The sequence below is a fragment of the Phaenicophaeus curvirostris genome, chromosome 1 (assembly GCF_032191515.1).
Source record: "Phaenicophaeus curvirostris isolate KB17595 chromosome 1, BPBGC_Pcur_1.0, whole genome shotgun sequence".
Lineage (NCBI taxonomy): Eukaryota > Metazoa > Chordata > Aves > Cuculiformes > Cuculidae > Phaenicophaeus > Phaenicophaeus curvirostris.
Window position 1 is genome coordinate 66,747,613 of NC_091392.1, and position 20,836 is coordinate 66,768,448.

Below are 20,836 nucleotides of genomic sequence, written 5' to 3' on the forward strand. Positions count from 1 at the left end.
TCACCCAGCCTGACAGAGCTGGGAATAGTTTTCCTGGCTCCCAGTACTGTACTCTAAAGCTCAAGATTAGTCTTTTTTGAAAAGGATAATCTGTATGTTCAAAGAAGGCTTTATAAAGCTCCCATTAACCCTGGTGCCATACCTAGTGAGGAATCTAATTTATGTTCTGGCAAATGAAAGCAGTTTCGAAGACCTTGGTGCTGCAGGTCACTGTGAGACCTTCAAGGTCTGTTGCCACTAGTTTAATTTTTATCCTGCTTGGATTCGCCTCTGTCATTCCTGAGAAAGGAGAGGCAAAACTGTACTCCCGAGTAAAGATTTCCAGTTGTGAGACATCCAATTGTGGATAACTGAGAACAAGGGTCACGTGTTTTTTCGCTTTGCTTAGTTAATGTACAGAATGGCTAATGTTCCCATTCCTTCCTTGAAAGAAAGAGATACCTTCTAGCAAAGCCTTTTCTTTATTTTTTGTTTTATCACTTAGTCAAGATCTGAATATCTGAATTCCAGTAGCCAATGACTGGAAATGTCCTTTCAAACTAAAATGTTGAACTTTAGAGTTTACCCCTGAGTCCTCGAGCTACCTTTGTCTGAATGGTAGAGGAAATTTTTTTCCAGTTTTCTTCTGTTATCAAGGTAGAACATGGCATCTGAATGTTACAGAAGTAGCAGTACATTAACCTCAGCCTTGCTTTTACTCAAAGATTGCAAGTGTTTTACAGGATTGGCTAAAGATTATCTAACTTTTTGGCGGGGGAGGAGAGAGACGGACAGAGATTTAGCTGTCATCACTGAAGGCATGAAGTGAGCATAAAAGCCAGAGCTTTCTTGATCCCATGATTTACTAATAACACTTTTACAAGCTGGTTATATAATTATCTGTTGCCATATTTTTTTCTCTCACTTCAGGCAGATCAGCTGTTTTATCCAACCAAAGCATTTTGTGTGGATAATCTGGTATCATCATTTTTTGCACTAAATTGCAGAAATAAAGCTGGCTATTACAATTTACAAGATGTAATAGACCTTTGTTTTGTTAAATAATCTCTGTTGGTTTGTTTGTTTGTTTCTTGTTCTGGATGACAGAAAACAATTTAGGAGAAAAAGGTATTCCAACTAATGTCTGTAGAAGTGTTACAGCAATAGGCCTAGTTTCCACTGTGTCTCGGCAATAGTCTACTGCCCTTCTCTCAGATTACTGTATGTGTTTTAAAAGTGTAGTTAGCATTAACATTTATGAACATCATAATAATAATTAACATTAATAATAATTTGCCATTGCTGGCAGTTGTAACCATTATTGTGTAAATGGCCAAGTGTTTGTAGCTATCTGCAAATTTATTGGCTGTAAAGACATTAAATTTAGCTAGAGAAAAATTCCTGTATGGCATATGTGTTGAAGAAGATATTCATTCTGTGCTCTGGAAGGAGAGCTACAAGCACTCCATCACCTTTTTTTATGGAGCAGCACTGCCAGATGTGGAGAATAACACAGAGCGTCCACCTCCAAAGCGCATGAAGGGCTCTGTCTCATTTCCCTTGGCAAACACACATGCAAGCTGAGCTTCTTCCAGACATGGGTGGAGGTGGCAGTTCAAAGGCACCTCTGGCTGAGGGGCTTCACTCAGGCCAGTTGCATGATGACACTTGTGCAAATGTAGAGTCGCTCACAGTGTCACAAGAAGCAGCTTCTGAGATTTTATGCTTTACTTAGCCTAAAAATCCTGGTCTGCCAGCTTTTTGCTTTGGTGTTTGGTTTTTTTTTCTGAGTAGAGGTTCTCCCCTCTGCCTTTCCTCAGCTGTGGGGAAGGGAGTGGGAATTCCGTGTGGCTCCCAGCTTGCCTCCCAGCTTCTCCAGCAGCAATTGGTCACCCAGCAACCCTTCTGGGTTTGGGTTTTTACTAGTGTCCTGTGGAAGATGACAGCTCAGCAGAGCAGGGCAAGTCTCTATCTTCAGCAGGACAGCTGAGGAAGCATGGGATCCCCGTTGAAATCGGGAGGCCCGCTGGGGCGAGCTGCGCAAGATAATCATCACGAGGGGATGGAGGCTCTGAGCCCCAACCAGGCTCTCAAAGCTCTGGAGGGCTTTTCCACCTATCAAATGAAACACAGATTTTTTTTTGATGGGGCTGAAGGTAGAGTGTAAGCACTGGAACAGGTAACTTCATGTGTTTATTTTGACATTGGATCCTGCAGTGACGTGAGCTAAGAAGCCAGAGCTGTGTAAGGATCTGAGACTCGCATTACAGTATTACAGCAGGCTTGAAACGTTGTTTCCTGTGACAAACCTATCCCTTAGTGGATGTATCTCTCATTAGCGTGACAACATCTGTGTTTCTTATACTAATAAAAAGTATTGTATGAAAGCCATTAATTTTTGTATTAAAGTATATCTGGACTGCATAAGCTTGGAATAAGCTCAGAGAGTCTGACAGATGAGCAAGGTGATGCTTTTGGCTATCCAGAGTCATGCAGACAGTTATACGAGAGTAGAAAAGAGATCTGTTAGTTGTGGTTCAACAAAACGTTACGCCATGGAATAGATGTGTGTTTTTAAAACTTCTTAGGCTCTAGACTAAGCTTGTTGCAAGCAGGCAGTTCACACATCTGAGTAACTGGCTTGCTGCATTATCAGGGTTGATACTGGTAGGCAGCTGTTCCATACTTTTGCAAATTCTTCTTTGCTAAATTAATAGAAAAAAAATGCTGGAACTTGGATTTCAGCTTTGTGCTGCAGTGGAATTCGTCCACCATTCATCTTGGCCACGCACAGTGGTAAAGACCCAAGAGGTACCTGTGTGTGGTTGTAGGTTCTCTCAGCAGCTTTACTTTTGTCTGACCCTGAGCGAGGAGGAAGAGTTTTTAATGCTGATAGCGCTTTAAGGCTGATCTCCCTGCTGAGCAGCCTGCCAGGGTTTGTTTGCAGTGGGTTCGCTGTGGGCTGCTCTCCATGCAGCATCCAGAGGGGAGGCAGAAGAATGGCTGGCCGTGGAGATCAGATTAAAAGGAAAAAGCAAGGCTTTACAGGCTTTTTTTGTCTTTATATATTTTATGATTTCATCCTGCTTTTTCACGCAAGAGTGAACAGGGACCTTTCTTCCCCAATTTGAAAGCCAGGTTGTCATCTTTGTTTTAGGGGCAGAAGAGAGGTAAAGGAATCGCCTGAACCCTTAAGGGATAATCTGGAGCTTCTGTTTATTTTGACACCCATGAAGATAGGGGTGTTTTTGTGGCTTGCTTATCAAATTACAGCTAATAACATCCTGGAGTGGGGGGGCAATGTAAATGCCAGAGCACCACTCACTGTTGCAGGAGAAGTTTCGTGGTGAGAGTGCAAACCAGCTGCACAGCTTGCATGCCATGTTGCATCAGCAGTGCATGATGGCAGGGAGTAAATCCCCTAGGAGTTTTGGCTGGTGCGTGAACTAGAAAAGTGGAGGTTGGCTTAGACGGGCCAGTCTGGCCTTATCAAGAGCGGTGAAAATCCTCTTTGCAAAATTATTTTCTCAGTAAGTCTTGAAATCTTTGCAGAAACTTTAGCCAAGCAATCCATTCCAGATTTTGGCACTCATCCTTTCCTTTCCCTGTGCTCATGCTGAGCAGATGAGCCAATGGCCAGACCTAAAATGAAGAGCATCTACAGTCTGATCTCATCCTCCCTTGCTGCCTTTGGCTGGAGAGGAGGAGGAGCTTTGAAATCGGATTATTACTTCGAGCCTCTTGGCTTTGGAGCTACAGACTGTTCCCCACGTTGCCAATGGGCTTAAAAGCTTAGCAGAACTCCCACTAGGTACCCAGGAAGCCTCTTACCACAGGAGATGGTGACACGGCAGGATCAGCTGTTCTTTATTTATCGTGCAGCTGAATCGTCCGAGGAGGGACCATGGCTAACCTGGTGACATTGTTCCCATAAACAATATCAAGAACAGGAAGAGCCGTGCTGATGATGTTCCCTACTGATGTGATTGCACTCATCCAAGGCACTATGTAAAACAGCTGCAAAGATTTTTAGTCTTTAGATGCTGGTAGTACTTAGCCCATAAATGGAAATGCTAAATCCAGGATTTGTGGAGAGTTTGGAGTTGTTTTGGTTTGGTGTTACCAGCAAGGTACTACTGGCATGTGGGACCGAGAGTGCTTAACAATATATAATCTATATGATATTATGGGTTAGGTTCAGAATGGTCCCAATCTCTAGCTGTCTGTTCACCACTTTCCTTATCCTGTCTTCCCAGTGAAAAAGCCCAAAAGCCTAAACCAGCACAATCTACAAGTAGTTTAACTATCTTTATACTTTATATACTTTATATCTTTATGCTATAAGATACTCCATCCAGGAGAGACCCTTTCTAGGTGATAATAAATGATATCTTTCTGAGGCAAACAGGATGCAATTCAAGCTGACTTTGTTTCCTCTTATACTGTTGTGCCTGGAGATTATTTTCAGCTAGAGGAGTTGAACTTACAGCGTGGCCAGTAGTGGTCAGCTACTTTCTTTGTGGAGGTGTTTTGGTTTGTTGGTTTTGATTTTTTTATTTTTTTTTAAGTGTGCGGCTTCAGTGCTTTTCCTGTAAAGGCAGGGACTCCTGATTAGAAATTTAAGCAGACTGATGTTAAGCTTACTTTTCTTAATTGCCCTTCACAGGCCTCTTGGAAGTCTTCTATGGAGTCTGCAAGAGGTCTGCAAACCACAAACTGGAGACTGTCAGTTGTGCTGAGCCTAAAATTTTTGTCCCATGTATAGCTAGTTCAGTGCCTAGTATGATGCTTACCCCTCAGCCAGTATAACTGGTTCATGGGAAATAGGGTACATTATTTGCTCTGGAGGAAGAGGGGATTATTTTGAAAGGGACAAATGATCCTTTGGAGGGAAATAGCGAGATCACCAATTGCTTTGGCTGCTAATAAAACTGCTGAAAAAGAAAGACAACAGCAGTGGCATCAAGTGTCGAGCCTTTGTGGTTTCTCTCTCAGCCTCAGTGCTACATGAAGCATGGCCCTGGTAAAAGGGTGCTGGGGCTTGTGTTACTTTCTCCATCTGTAAAATTGTTCTGTGTGTCATTGCGTGCCTCCCCTTCTTTCACAGGTGCTGCAATGCTTTACTGAGTGTTCTTTACAGGCTTTGATGCTCTAGGATGAAAGCTGCTCTAGAGGCATGAAGTACTAATGTCTAACTATTAAACAGAAACTAATTGCTTGTTACTTCAGAGCTTCACATGTACCCTGTCAATCTGAAAAGAGACTTTGCAGAGGGAAGAAATTAAATTAGCTGCAGTTTTACATCTTTTAGGTGGTGCTGATGCATGAACTTCATAAGAAAAGTATTCTTTTTTCCCAGTTCGCTTGCACTGCAGGCAATATGAGCTAGGAGAAGAAAGCTTTATTAGCACCAGTATGCTGCTATGGGGCACAAGGAAGACTGGACTGATCAGTCTGAAATCTCTTTTCAGTACAGTTTAGCCACCCAGCGTGAACTGCTCATATTTGTTTGTATTACACAGCAGTGAAAAATTCCAGTTGGAGAGCAAGCAGCATCATGCTGTGCAAACAGGGGAGGGTCCCTGTCCCAAAGGAGAGAACAGGCAGCAAGTTAACATGGATGGAGAACAAGAATCCACAACTGTTCTGGCAAGTGGTGTAGGGCTTAGATAGCACGGTGGTCTTAGATTTGTAAGCGTCCTGTTAGAAAGGCTGAAGGAGAACAAAAGCCAAGTATGCCTACAGACCAAGCCTAGAAAATTCTAGCCTGACCAAAAATGTTCACTGACATTGGATAAAGTTTGCATTTTCAAACCTACTTGGGCTGAACTGAGCAGAATTCAACATTTGTGTATCCCCTTTCATAGCTTAAAGAGAGCTGCTGGGGGATGGCTGAGGTTATCCATCACACTGCTGGCACTGAGGGGGGAGCACATGGGATTTGTTCTTTGCCATAATGTGGAGGCAATATGAAAAATTCTCCCTGGCTTTCTCTTTATAACCATCTCCCTTTATACAAAGCTGTCATCTCACACGTCTGCTTAGCCCTGGAGTAACATTATGCTCTTATTTACAACGTGCTTGAAATAGCCTTCAAAGTCTGCTCACAGAAAGTTGAGGGAGATAGAGATCTCAGAAGGCACTGACAGACCATTAAGAGGGGACAAGAAGAAATGGGAAAAGGGGATAGCTTTGCTGCTTCTGCTTTTTTGCCCCTCCACAAGTGCTAGTCCCCTTCTGACAGCATAGCTTTTCTCCTCCCTGAGACATTCACTTTTCATCCCTTGCGCCAAAACACACAACTCTTGTCAGCTTGGAGAAGAGCCAGCACCACTACAGTGCCGGGTGTCATCAAACCTGTTCACCTCATGTCCCCACAACCACCGTAGAAGGGCAGCTCAGCTTTGCTTGAGCTCATGGTCCCCAGGGGGTGAGGTGAAGATGATGTTGTTTACTTGAGGAGAGCTATGGGCTTGGTTCCTGATGCCAGGAGCACAGGGAGGGTGTTCAGCACCCACTCTTTCTGTGGTGGAAAGATGGAGTGGAGAAGTCAGGGACCCTTTTGGCTCAGGAAGCTGTAAAGTCCTGGGGCATCATATCTAGAGAGGACAGTGTTGCAGGCTTCTGCAGGACTGGGAAACCTAGAAGTGCATCCAGCTGCAGATATGGTTAACGCATGAACTAGCCACTTAAAATTAAGATAACAGGGTTGTGAGATACCATCAGGATCAGAAGCCATAATTTCTTTCTGACTTAATGAAGTCGTCTAAACCCACTGCTGCTTGTGCTTCTAGGATATCACGGCCCAAGGAATACCTCTAATTCCCCACAATGCCCTTCTGTCTTGTCATGCTGAGCAGGGCCCTCTCAGTAGATTTCACAGGTTGGAAGCTATTTCCATGTGACGACAGTAATGACAAGCAGGGAGAACATGGCACCAGCCTGCAGAAAGCACTCTCGCTGCTGGGTGAGGGCATGTTTTTTTCAGGCATGCAGATTACGTCCCTCGGGGCTGAGTGCACGGACAAACCAACAGACTGAGTTGTGGGGGTTGGCAGAGTATCTGGCTTGTGGTGTAGCTGGATCCTGTCACCTCAGCTCCAGGACCATGTCCTGCTATTCATTGCATTGGCCTTCTGCTGCCACTTAGAGTCAATCGGCTGGATGTGCTCTGTGGCTGAAAAGAGTGTGCCATGTTTTCAATGTGGGATGTGTTACAGGCAGCAGTGATCCTTCCCCAAGTCCCTGCATCCTAGGATGGCTGGCTCTTTGGTGGAGAGGACAGAAAGCAGCTCTTAGCCGGAGATGTGATGCTCACACACCATCTTCAGGCAACATGGGAATAAACGATGCTCACTGGAAGCATTTCAGACCTGCCGTTGACTTCCCATCTTCCTGTCCAATCCCACTGATTGTACTGTTGCATGAACTCACCTACCTCTTGCCCAGGTACCTGTTGTCGTTAATTATCTGTGAAGGGAAAAGAATGCCCTGACTCTGTTTAGCGATGGCATTGAAATTTCAGCACATGGATTGGGGCTGGCTCAGCACAGCCCACTGGTAGCTTTCAGTGATCTTCTAAAGCCTCTGCAAAAGCCTGTTGAGTCACTTGGGAGCATTGCAAAGGAAAGCTGATAATGGCAGCGGTATGGAAATAGAGCTGAAGGGATTGGGGCTTTTAAACTGATGGCTAACTTGGACAAGGCTTAGCTGCGCTTAAACTGGTTATGTCCATCACATTTGGTTATAGATGATTCAGCTCCAGCACAGAGGAAGCCTTTAAATTTGGTCTGTACGTCAGCACCTAGCCTGCTCATGCTGGGCTTTCCTGCAGCTTTGAAGTAGCCCTTCTTCTGAAACGAGGGCTCTAAACTTCGCAACGCCCACCCTCTGAGCGGACAGCTTGCTAGAAGCTGGATGGAGTCTGACTGGCTGCTTTCCATAGTTCAAAAACCAGCACGTGCAGCAGCCCTGCTGTCACCTCTGCTGGTGTTGGTGACAGTGGCATCAGTGCTCTCATGTTTGTGGACTCATTCATTTACTTTTCCCTGAGAGCACGATCATCTTGGCCTGTATCAGAAACTGCGTGACCAGCAGGCCCAGGGAGGTTCTTCTCCCTCTGTACTCGGCACTGGTGAGACTGCACCTCGAATACTGTGTTCAGTTCTGGGCCCCACACCTCAAGAAGGATGTTGAGGCTCTGGAGCGAGTCCAGAGAAGAGCAACGAAGCTGATGAAGGGGCTGGAGAACGGGCCTTATGATGAATGGCTGAGAGAGCTGGGGTTGTTTAGCCTGGAGAAGAGGAGGCTGAGGGGAGACCTCATTGCTCTCTACAACTACCTGAAAGGAGGTTGTGGAGAGGAGGGAGCTGGCCTCTTCTCCCAAGTGACAGGGGACAGGACAAGAGGGAATGGCCTCAAGCTCCGCCAGGGGAGGTTTAGGCTGGACATTAGGAAAAAATTTTTCACAGAAAGGGTCATTGGGCACTGGAACAGGCTGCCCAGGGAGGTGGTTGATTCACCTTCCCTGGAGGTGTTTAAGGCACGGGTGGACGAGGTGCTGAGGGGCATGGTTTAGTGATTGATAGGAATGGTTGGACTCGATGATCCGGTGGGTCTCTTCCAACCTGGTGATTCTCTGATCTCCGCAAAATTCTGGGCGAGATACTGAAAAGGAGTATAATTCGGGCAACGTGGGACTTGGGTCACCATACGTCCAGAAGCTCCAGCACTCTGCTGTCAAGCGTGGACAGAAAGAGCAATTGCAACAAATACATGCTAAGAGCAGCTCTGGGGGAGCGGTGGGTTTGGATTGACCCTTTGGCCAGCAGCACACCAGTGGGTTACCCCATACCTGCCTGCGTGCCTGGCGTGGGGCGGGCGGGCACGGAGCAGCGTGCCCTTGTCTCCCAGCTGTTTTCCCAGGGAAGGATGGGTCAGTGCCCTCTTGCCTGCCCTGGCTAACCCTTCCTGGGGCCAGTGCTCCTCCTGCTTGAGGTGGTCACCCTTGCTCCAGCCTTTTCCCGGCAGCCCTTGCCTGACTCGGGGGATTTAGTCCTGGGCTGGGGGGGAGGGAAAGACGTTAAACAGGCTTTTCCCTAATGAGGTGTGACGCCAGCTGGAGAGGGGGAGAATCCTGCTTTTCTCCTGTCGCTCTCCAGCTAGAGGAGGAGGAGGAGATGTGTATGTCCCCCCCCCCTTTCCTCTGCTGATTTGCTGCCTCTTCTGTTTCCTTTCTGTGCCATCCCCAAAGCGTTTTGGCAAGGTTCAGATTTCTGTGCTCACAGCTCAGTGCTCAAAGAGAAAAGGGGGAAAAACAAAAGGATTGGAGGCGGGGGGGTGGGGGGGGATGGTGGCGGGGAGGAAGCCCAGCAGCTCCCTGCTTACCCTCGCCAAGCCGGAGGAGCGCGGGGATGGGCTCCTGGGACAGGGTTTGCCCTGAGGACCAGGTGGGGAGGGAGTGGTGGCCTCTTTCTCTTGGGAGCCCCTGGTGTCTTTCTCCTGGGAGGCCCTTGGGATTGCTTCAACCACCTCTGATCAGATGCGCTGCTCGAGCACCGTGCTGGCATTGTTGGTCTGTTGTTGGAGGGAAGGGCTGGAAAACTGAGGTTTATTCCTTCTGCTGCAAAATCTGGGCTGAAGCATTAGGTGAAACTCAAGATGGGGGGGGGGGTCCCTAACTCTTTTACATTTGCATTCTTGAGATATTAAGGTTTGCTTTCCATCTTCCTGGTCCCTGGCATTCCCACAGCACTCTGGGCTGTGGGAAAAGTCCAGGGTTTATTTGGTTTGGGTCAGAAAGCTGGAGAATCTACTTGGAAATTGTGACATTCAGTAAAACAGGGCTAATGGACCCAGCCCTGGGATATTAAAGCACGTCTTGCTGTTCTTGCCCTATTGCAAGCAAGGACAGAAAAAAAGTAGACAAAAACTTTAAAGGATAACAGCAGTATTTTTTTTTTCCAGGACAACTAATCACAGTAATACTTGGACTATGCCTTTACTAGAACCCACTGGCACCAGTTGTGACTGTCAGTAGGGACCAGAGGACCAGTGTGGGCTATAGGCAGGGCCCGTGGCATTGGGGAGCGCGGTGCAAGCGCCTTTCTACAAAGGTGCTGACAGCCTCACACCTGCTCGTGATGGACCTTCAGATGATGGACCTACTTTAGCTCTGTGCTATGTGTGCACTGATTAATCCTCACTTATGCCCATGAGCACCCGTCTGGGAGAGGAGGCAGCAAGAGAGGGGAAGGGAAGCTCCCCAGCTAGGTATTTTAGGGCAGACTGGGGAGACAGTGTCTTGCCCAGTGCCAGAGGAATGTCCCCCAGCTCCCAGGGTGACCTGCCAGCTTGGAAAACAGAAAGGTCACTCCTGGGCCTGGAAAACAATGGCTGGAGATAGGGGCTATCAGGTTGTGGCCACTGCTTAAGGAGTGTTAGTCAAACAGCAGGCTGAAAAGGCTCATGGGAGGCAATTTAAATATTCCTTCATACAAAAGGCTGTTGCATCCTAGCAGAGGCAGGCTGCTGACTGACAGCTTTAGTGTGCAAGTGTACCCAGATGAGGGAGTGGCTGAGTAAGGGGGAATCGCCTGGAGACTTGTTCCCCTCCCTGTCCCTTTATTGTGGGTCCTAACATGCCATCTTTCACAAGCTGCAAGTTTACCATGCTTCACTTTAGCTCAAACCAACACACTGTACTAACATACTGGGATGTTTGAACACTTATTTTTCCCCTTTCAGGTATGTTTTGTTAGAGGGCAGATGTCCACTGCAGTTGTTTACAGATAAAATAAACAAACACCTCCAAAATACTAGCTGCTTTCCAAGTGAATTCATTTGATAATTGCTATTTATATGGTGTGATTACTATTTATACAGCAATAATATCACTCTCTCCAAGGGATGGCAAGCAGCGACTGCATTTTTTTGTATTAACTTGTCATTAAGCAGGGTAGTCGTCTAGAGGCCAGAACAGAGATCCTTGGGACTTTTCCTAGCTTTGCAGCAGGGACACTATGTCTGGCTTTGCCTGCCAGTCTTTCCTTGCCTTGAGTTTCCACATATAATGGATGTGTTTAATACATTCTTCGTGGGGCAGGTGTCAGGCTCCCACTTATGGGGGCTTTGGATGTTGCAGAAGAGGTAAATAAGAGTGGTGTTCATAATGAAAATATGCCGTTAATACATTTCCAATAAAAAACTACAAGCAGCATTTAATCTGCAATCTGTTATTGATAATTTTATTACCACAGTTATTGCAGTCTAATAAAAAAGCACTTTCTCTTCTTTATTGGGTAAGTGCCAAAACGTTTATCCTTTATTCTCTGGCCATTAACCTTTATTCTGTAGTCATTAGTTTAGCCATTTATGTAACAGTCTGTTAAGTAACCTTCAAGAAGGAATTTGTATTCAATCCAGTATTTACTCTGAAACCCAAAAAGAACAGCTTCTTGTGCCTATATTGTTTATCCATAGTAAATCTTGCTAAGTGCTGTATACTGCTGATGGTAACTCTTGCAGGAAACGGGTTTTACTTAGTGTGGATGATTTTCTGGCATGTAAATGTAACTGTAGCTAACCTAGTATTTTGAAAACAAAGCTTGAAATTTCTAGCTGAAAACCAGATAATTTTCACAATATGTGTGAAATTCATAACAACTACATTTCAGGAGTTTATCCTTTTTTATTGCAGATCAGTTCCTGCATCACACATTTATGTAAACTCTTATCATGCTGAAATAAGCCATGATTCTCTCTACCACCATCTCCATCAAGGGTTGCGGTTTTGGGTCATGTGGTCTGACATCCATTCTTTCTCCCCTACTGGAGGAAAAAAAGAAAAAAAAAGAAAAAAAAACCAAAAACCCAAGGAGAAATAAGTTAAATAGTCAAAATGCCTGTTTTTCTTTGAGGCATTTGCTTGCTAGCTTTCAACCGTTTCTGCCTATCCATCTGAAACTGGTACGTCTCTGTGTAAGTGGCTTTCAGGGCTACGATTTCTAAGGGCAGCATTTAGATGAACTCACCGGTCTTAGCAAGTGGAAAGCAAAGGAGGAGAATGGAACTGTTGATTGCTGCTCATCAGCTGGACATGGGAGAAATCATGGGTTTCTTTATTAGACTAAAGTATCTCAGCCTCACTGAGCCCTGTTTTTCTGTTTCCAGACAAAAGCATTAGTCTTCTGGCTGGAGAGTGACATTTGGTAAAAGCCTTTCAAGGTCTTCCCATAACCCTCCTGCAATGAAGAGGCAGTGGTAGCACTGTTTTTAATGATGGGGAAGGTCAGCTTACCCAGTGTATGCTCTGGTGCTGTACACATATTTGAGGATGCTTGGGTCTTTTTGGTCCTGATCATCCAGCAGTAAATTTTAAGGAACTGGTTTAATAGTTGGAATTTTTTTCTCTCCTTTCTGCTCATTAGGAACTGGAAGCTGCTCTTCACAGGGATGATGTGGAGTTTATCAGTGACCTGATTGCCTGCCTTCTTCAAGGTTGTTATCAGCGCAGAGACATCACGTGAGTAACCTCGCTCTATGGCTTAAACACTTTGCAAGGGGAGTTAATTAACACGGTCGCAGGGATATTTCACGGCTTTAGAGTGATGACATGGCAGTGATCGACAGCCACCATCAGTCAGGCCAGATGCTTCACCAAGTGGAAGAGAATTCCAGCTCTTCTTGGGTCGAGTTGCAGGTTTTTAATTTTATAGGTCCGCTGTTAAGTAAAATTCTTTGTTCAGATCCCATGCAACTATATTGGATGCTCTTCTGTAGCACAAATGCATACAGTGAACATTCACATCTGCTGTTACACTCTGCACTCTGTTTGGTCAAATTAGTGATATCGCAGTAAGCCTTTAAATCATCACATGTATTTTCAACATTTTATATATATTGTATAGAGTAAAACTTCCTGCGGGCACCTCACTTGCATGAAAAATCCCATTGCTTTCCAGAGGGACAATTGTAATTACTTTCTTAGAAATGCAGGGAGTATTGGAATCAGCTCAGTTGCAGGATGGTAGGAAGCAAGTTGACATGTTGTCTTGATATGTCGACATACAGAGACACTTTACTGGTGTCCACCAAGCTAGCCTCCCAAAATCAGACATCTGTAGAATATAATTCTTTAGAAGCTCACTACTCATGTAGTGAAATGTGCTCCCAGCCATAACAAAAGCTTGTTGCAATGTGTTTTATTAGTTCTTCTGTGAATCATGTTAATAGCAAAGCATAATTGTGAAGAGGAAGACAGCCTGGCGACACTTGCAGTTGCTTAGGAGAGTTGTTAAGCAATCCTGCTGCCTAAGATTCCCCTGTTGTGCAGAGGCTTATGCTGGTGCATGAACATAACCATATGTGCTTGCATTGAAAGCTCTATTTCTAATTAAAATCATAGAATCATAGAATAGTTTGAGTTGGAAGGGACCTTAAAGATGATCTAATTCCAGTACCCCTGCCATGGGCAGGGACACCTCTCCCCAGACCAAGCTTCTCAAGGCCTCATCCAACCTGGCCTTGAACACCTCCAGGGACGGAGCAGCCACAGCTTTCTCGGGCAACCTGTGCCAGTACCTCACCACTCCCATAGTGAATAAATTCCTCCTTATGTCTAGTCTAAATCTGCCCCTCTAGAGTTTATACCCATTGCCCCTAGTCCTATCACTACGTGCCTTTACAAAAAGTCCCTCCCCAGCTTTCTTGTACGCCCCCTTCAGGTACTGATTGCATTGAACAAAATTTATGTGGTTTATCTCTCTATATATGAGCTACTTAAGTAAGTTCTCTTGCATTGCTGGGTTGACATTCAGAGTAAGTAGTTATCAGGACTTGAACTGTGCAGCTGCATTGCATTTACTGTCTCTGGATTGTGTGATGAGAAGCTCGATTGTCAAGGAACTGCAGTCATGCATACCTCCTTCATCACAGTAGCCACAGAGCAATGTAATCTTGCTTATAAACATGCCGCAGGTTTATTTCTTCACACCACAAAGTAGTGATTTTAAATTTTTTGCCCACCTTAACCAGCTCACCCTTGGAGAAGCAGTTGAAAAATTTCTTTGATAAATTCAACAGCCTGAGGTTCTCCTCAACTCTCCAGATCTATGGGTGTCCACTTAGTAGTTGCACCATCTGATTGCCTCCCGCTTTCTCAGCTGTTTTAACTAACAGAAGTCGGGGTGAGTCAGTAGCCACTGGCAAGTTGTCTGTCTGCTGGGGAAGGTTACGCATGCGTACAAGCTTAGGCACAGCTGCATGACTCACCTAGCAGCTCAACCATGTGCTGTTATTCTGTATTGTGTGTAGCTCCCAGATTGTGCTTGTGTAAATACTGCTTTGGTTAACTCCAAGATGCAAAAGCTGCAGGGAGGTGGTAACCCAAGCTTGGTTTTGTGCACGCGGGTCAGTACGCAGCACAGGGAGGTACCTATGTAGCTGTTGCTGCGTGTCTCTCCGTGTATGAGAGTTGTTGTAGGAAATGGAGGAGTGTGAAGTCACGTAGTGAAGTTGTGAGAATTTCTACCTCACCTGAGCAGCTGTTCTAGGGAAAGGATGAAGTGTCTGTGGAGAAACCCGCTACACCCTTCCTACAGCACCTCGGGTAGAAGGGGGCTATGTTGTGGGCAGGGGAATAATGAGAAAAGTCTTTTCTGCACAGGAGATGGGGAGAGGAGCACAGCAGGAGCTGCGTGGTGGAAATGGCTGAAGGAATATGTCAGGAAAAACTGCCTGTAGCCACTGGAATGTTAGGGAGGTGGGTTCTGGAGCACTGCAGAAAAAGCAATAAAGGAGGCTACCTGGAAACAGAGGCAAGGTGCTATATGCAGAGGGATCTCACGAAAGAAGAAGCACTAATCCATAAATAAATGGGATTAAAAATTATGGCTTGGATAAACTTCTCAGAAACAAACTTCCCCCACTGTGTGTCATGCTTACAAACCAGCCATGGAATATTTCTCCAAAATGAATGTGTGTTTTTAAAGCCTAACATTCTCCTTGTTTGTTACATATTTTGTTCCAATACTGCTGTTTCCTCTAACCTGAGGCACAGTTCTTGCCTGATGCGCAGCTTCCCAACTCTACCTAGTTTGTCTCCAGTCAGTGGGAAGATGTTGAGTCTCAAATTGATTTTTTGGGCTCTCAGCAGATAAAGATGTGCAAATGTGGAAGGCAGAATTTGTGTGTAGTTTAGATCTGGCTTCTCAAATTGGACCAGGACTCTCTCTCTGTTGCAGATAGTAGGCATCTGTCTTGTGTGGGAAAAGTCAGCAGTTTCATAGGCCATTACAGTGGCCTTAGCACAGCAATCTCTCCCATCATTTGTGCTCTGCATCCTCGGGCAGAGGCTGTGAGCTGTTAATCTTTTTGCTGCAAGCTTTGCTCCCTGTTGCACTTCAGAGGGGAAAGTAGGAGCTTGTTCTCTTGTTCCTGAGCTGGAGCGGCGCAGCTCAAGCACAAGATGCTTCATATAACTTCATATAAAACAGAGTTTACCTCCCTCTCTGAGAGGTTTTGAGGTTTGCTTGGTTTTATATCATGTCGTACCTCTTTGATGGCCAAAATGTTATCCGTCTATGCTTTCTCACAGTCTGTCTGGGAGCAGCTTGTAGTTCTTGTCACATCTGTTTTGACGGCGTGCAGAACTTGCGGCAGAGCTAGGCTGCCTGGCTTTAATCATGCATCATAAAGGGGTATAAAACTGTCACATACCTTTGCTAATTATAATGTGCTCTCAAGTAATTTTGGAAGTGGAACCTAGCTGAGAGCTCTTCTAATGCACAATTTAACACACTCTAGTTTGATTTGCTTCTTATTCTTTGAAAAAAAAAGAGATTAATACTTTTGTAGGGTTCTGTGATTCTTGGCTTTGAAGTAGAGCAATTTTGCCTTGGTTTTGGTATTCTTTATGACAGATTAATTTATTTTTCTTTAAATTACATACGAGAAAGGACTGGGTTTTACCCTGCTTGATGGTTAGGGTGTGTTGAATATCTGGTTAACGTAAGTCTTTCTTTGAGTCATGGATATCTGTGTTTAACTATAGAGACTACTTAATAGGATGCCATATGGTATTCTCCAATTTCTTATTTTTCATAACCTACCATAGCCGTTGGCAGCACTCTTCATTTACCTGATTCTTTCTATGGTAATCTGCATTTCTGCCTTCTAGCATCTTTAGCAATGACCTTGTAACCATGCTTACCTGGTGTGGGGTGGTTTAAGCACTTGACCAGGACAGTTAGCCTGTTGCTCTCCACTTTTTGCTCTGACTCAAAATACTTCTGTGCCATGATCTACAGCTTTTGTTGTTTTATAAATAGCCTTCACAATATTCACATACCATCCATGCCATCTAACTAATAACCGCATAATAACTAATATCCTTGAAGTCTTTTATGATCTCTATGCTCAGTTTTATGCTATAGGCACCGTAGTCTTGAAATTTCTTCTGTTCTCTTATAAATGTTTCAAAATGCAGCTGTCTGGAAAGTAGGGAGTGATGAGAGCAAAAACACTTAATAGAATCTGGAGTTTATAAAAAATAAATAAATAAAAAGTTAAACAGTTTCAAAAAAATACTGGTGCTTGTTCCAGATTCTCTCGGATATAAATTGGGCAGCTGCATAGTCCCTAGGGGCTGCCACTTTAATTCCAGCAGGAAATGCGACTTGATGACTTGTATCAAGACAGGAAGATCAGAGCTTCAGCTAACAGCAGCGGCCGCAGCAGGAGCCTTCTGCAGCTGTTTTTAAGTAAGAAGTGATGTTGTGACATGGATGTGTACGCTTGACTAAAATAATCCAGAAAAACTCCCGCTGTTTAGCATTTCTTTGGGTGAAACTCATTCTTCGTAGCTCTGTTATTGCGTTTTTGCTATTTTTCTAATGTGATGGCATAAAAAGTTTCAATGACTTTCTCATATTGCTCACTGAGAGACATTTTGTATGCTGCTATTGTCCCTCGAAAAACATTTTAATTGCTTTTTCTTATAACATGGGGTTTTTTTAATTTTTTTTCAACATGGACAAAGGTGCCAGAAAGTGAAGAGAAACAAAAACAATATCTCTGCTCTTGTCTATGCCCCATAAGATATTTTTTTTCTTATACCCCAGGAGACTGGTCCATCACTGTAGCTGAAAACTATCTAATTGACTTCAGTTGCACCACAGACAGCATTTGCTTCCTTAGGAACTTCAAGTTTGTTTTTTTCTTGTTATTTCATCCTTTAATGCATTGGGGGTTTTTTTCCCCAGGTGTATCGTCTGTTTTGCACCCACCTTAAGTTCTTTCTGGATCTGTAAACTAACCGTGGAGTCTTTGGCTTGTGTTTTGCGCCTGGTTTGTTCTAATATGGATAATGAGAGGATATTCCGTAACTCCTTTTCCCTCCCCCGCAATTGTCTTAATTATTTCTCTCATACCCTTAGTGGTGGCAATGAGAAATAGTCCCAGTGTGGCATCTGAAGAGCCATATTCCCTACTTATTAAATTGCCAATCAAGACTCTTTAGCTTATTTTCTGATCCTTGTTCTGTAATCACTTATTTGAACTTCCATCAGAAACAGATAAGGGATAATCTCAAATCTTCTAACCCATCAGGGCAAAATGCCTGTTTGAGGACTGTGTTTAATAGCTCTCTGCATAATTCACTTGTTGCTTCTGCTTTGTTGTTTTTGTCCATTCTTGTCTTTTATTCTGTGTCTTCACTTCACTGCTTTGGGGGTTACCTCAGGTCTCATGTTTTGGTAAAAGCGCCTTCAGTAAAACATGTAACATGCCCTTCTGCACATGACTCTAAGCTATGTCTTTAAAGAACTGCTGCGTGTGGGTCTGATCTAGGGTATGAAGTTGCATGTTGAGTGGGACAGCTGGCAAACCAGTGCCAAATTTTCAGTCTTGTGGATAGTGTGGTGAACTGGGCTGCAGGAAGAGCTAAATCAAGGTACTATAAGAATCTGAACAAATTCAACACTTCAGTCCATGCCACAACATGTGGGTGAGCCAGCCTAGTTCAGTCACAGCAGACCTGGGGACCACCACCTTTTGGGAAGAGTTTGAAGAGCTAGCCCTTGCGGTTGCGCCACCGACCTTGATTATAACAACTGTTTCAATGGCCCAGCCACAAAGCACCTCACTAACTCAGAATCATATTCATGAATGCCAAGTGAATATCAACAAGATCAGCATTATTTACAGTCTGACTTTTAACAAGTGCTGCCTTGCATATATCATGGAGATGCGTGAGTGGCCTCTGGACTTAGCCCAGTATCATCAATGCAAGAGATACCATGAGGAGGCAAGGGAGATGAAGTGGCTACATTTCTCATCTTGAATCTAATATTAATATTTATTATAATAATAGCCAAGCCATGCAAGGTGAGCCTTTTAAAGGGTAAAAAGTGAAAATGAGACAGCTGGCAGGTGTTGGGAAAGGAAGGATGAGATTATAGCAGTAAAATAACACAGTCATTCAGAGATTAATGAGAAGCACAGTGGAATAAAATTATAGAGTTCAAGTATAAGTAAAGCTAAGTAAATGTCTTTGATTCTCAGATGGATAAAACAAATCTTAAAAGAAGAATTTGAAGAAAAGTTGGTAGCATATTCTGGAAGTGCTGTTCCATAGATGTGGTAGAGAGTGAGAACTGAAAATGGTGGAAGAAAAAGAGCATGAAAGCTGTGCTGTTATTGTCAGGGCAGATGGATGAAAGGCAAAATGTATTGGATAACTGGGGAGAGGGAGTTATGCAGAACATTGACAGGGAGGAGTAGGTGGTTGAACTTTAAAGGATGCATAGAGAACAGTTAGTGAAGGGTCTTGAAGACTGTATTGATATCATCATGCCAGTGTCAGAGTTTGAAATATGAAATGGACAGCTGTATTTTCAAGTTCTTGATGTTGCAAATGAAGTACTCTGGAGAGGAGGAAGAAAGCAACAGTGAAGAAAGAAATTGAGAAGACAAGTGAAAACGTGAAGGAAGAAGACAAAAAAAGTGATGGAGAGAGGGGGACAGAATGTGAAAGTTCTCTCCGCATGAAAACTTTGCCTTCACTTTTGAGACTTCCATTTCAAGATAACAATGCTCCAAACCACTGGCACAGGATTTTTGCTCCAGCACAGCTGGTTTTGCAAGCCACCTCCCAGCATCTCAGCCAGGTTCAGAGACCACTCTGTAGTCCAAGGGTGAATATTGGAGATGTCCTGAAATTGTTTCCTTGGAGCTTTTTCACCCCAGTGAGCTTGATGAAAAGCTGAGGCACCTGCTGGCCAGCTGCTAAACCACTACAATAATTTGGTGTGTTAGGTCAGTCTCTGTTCTAAGTCACCTGTACTTTTAATTTTTCTCTCATTTTACCTTCCATCCTTCCTGAGTTTCTGTCTGGCTCAACCAGTGTAGTGGTTTAACCTTTAGGTAAAAGACTAGGAAAAACCTGTTCTGAAATGAATCCAAAAAAAAGGGGCTTCTTTAGGAGCCATTTTTTAATGTGTAAAAAATTGGTTTTATCCGTTATCCCCCGAAATTTGTAATATGCGGGGCTGGTTCCAAGTAATGAATTTGCTAAGCTTATTTGCTTCAAGGCAACCCCACGCTAGGTATTTTTTGCCTCAGAAGAGCCTCTATTCTCCCACATAAAGCATATTTTTCTATGAGCAGCAAGGCACATAAGGGCTTATTTCACATGGATTTGTGCCATAATACATGCATGTGTCCTATTTTACCATCATCATCAAGACAATAACTCCTAGCTTCTTCCCTACAGTGCTCATCGTCACTGTAATACCCTAAGGTCCTCTCTACAGCCCCTAAACAATTGGAAGAGCTTATGGCACAGCACTACTGTTGTGTTTCCTTATGGCTATGAATTGGAAGCATGCTTTCTGTTGATGGGCACTAGGAATGAACAATGCAGCATTAAGCTGGCTTCACTTGTTCTTCAAGGATCCAGGAATGAATAGTAAGTAATGATCCTCTTCCAGTCTGAATGTGAGCACTGTAAGCCTCATTCCTGTTCACTCTTTCATAGGAGATGTATTTGGGTCTTTCAAAAGTTAATTGGCTCCAACTCCCAAGGGTCAATCTGCTTCTCTTCAGAAAGACCATCTAATAACAGCAGTAGAAAGAAAGAAAGAAGCATGTGGATGAAAATTGGCAAGCATGTATTGAAACCTAGTTAGGTGCAGGTGAAGGTAATTGATGGGAGAGATAAAATGCCAGCAGAGACCAATCAAAACACTTGCTGTCTTACCAGGTCAGTTCACAGGGTGAAAGTTGGGTTCTAGGTATGTTCCTCTATTCTGTACCATCCAGAAGTCTGTGTTCATCCCTCCTGAGACAGAGACTAGTATGCTTTAATTTTCATTTCATCAGGTCAGGAGTGGCTTGTTCAGCATACACTGCGTGATTGCTCGTCAGAGTCACAGAGAATAAGACACAAAACAAGGGGAAAAGAACTTCATGCCTTTGTGGTCAAAGTGGAGGCAGTGTACTGCAAAAGTAGAGTGTGCAGCAGCAGTTCTCACACTTCCATTTTTCCTGTTTAGCCATCAACATCCCTTCCTGCATGTCTTTTCCAGCTCAGATCCCAGTGTGCATGAAGCAGTCAGTCTCCCTTAGCAGAGCCCTTCAGCCTGTGTCTTAGCAGGCCTCTCACCCCACACTAGTTACCCAAGTCCCTCCACTTGAGAGTTGGCTTCTCCCAAGATACTTGCTTCCCTCTTGAGCACCCAGATCCTCTGTCTCCACATTTATTGTATCTTAACAACCTGTAACTAGTTCTTGGGTTAGTTAATAAATAGTTCTAACACTCCTTTTTGTTTTCTTTTTTTGATCCTTCAAGAGATTGCTT

At 44.1% G+C, this 20,836-nt stretch overlaps 2 protein-coding genes across 9 annotated transcripts in view; one reads left to right on the top strand and one right to left on the bottom strand.

Annotated features, from left to right (window-relative positions):
- Positions 1 to 20,836, bottom strand: part of MICAL3 (microtubule associated monooxygenase, calponin and LIM domain containing 3) — a 571,168-nt gene that overhangs the window by 217,023 nt on the left and 333,309 nt on the right. The window lies entirely within an intron of this gene.
- The window catches only part of CECR2 (CECR2 histone acetyl-lysine reader), a 96,254-nt gene that overhangs the window by 37,923 nt on the left and 37,495 nt on the right, over positions 1 to 20,836 (top strand). For both annotated transcript variants that reach the window (XM_069861508.1, XM_069861515.1), the window contains exon 2: positions 12,408 to 12,502. In XM_069861508.1, coding sequence (XP_069717609.1) covers positions 12,408 to 12,502 — 95 coding nt within the window. The remainder of the gene's footprint in view (positions 1 to 12,407; positions 12,503 to 20,836) is intronic.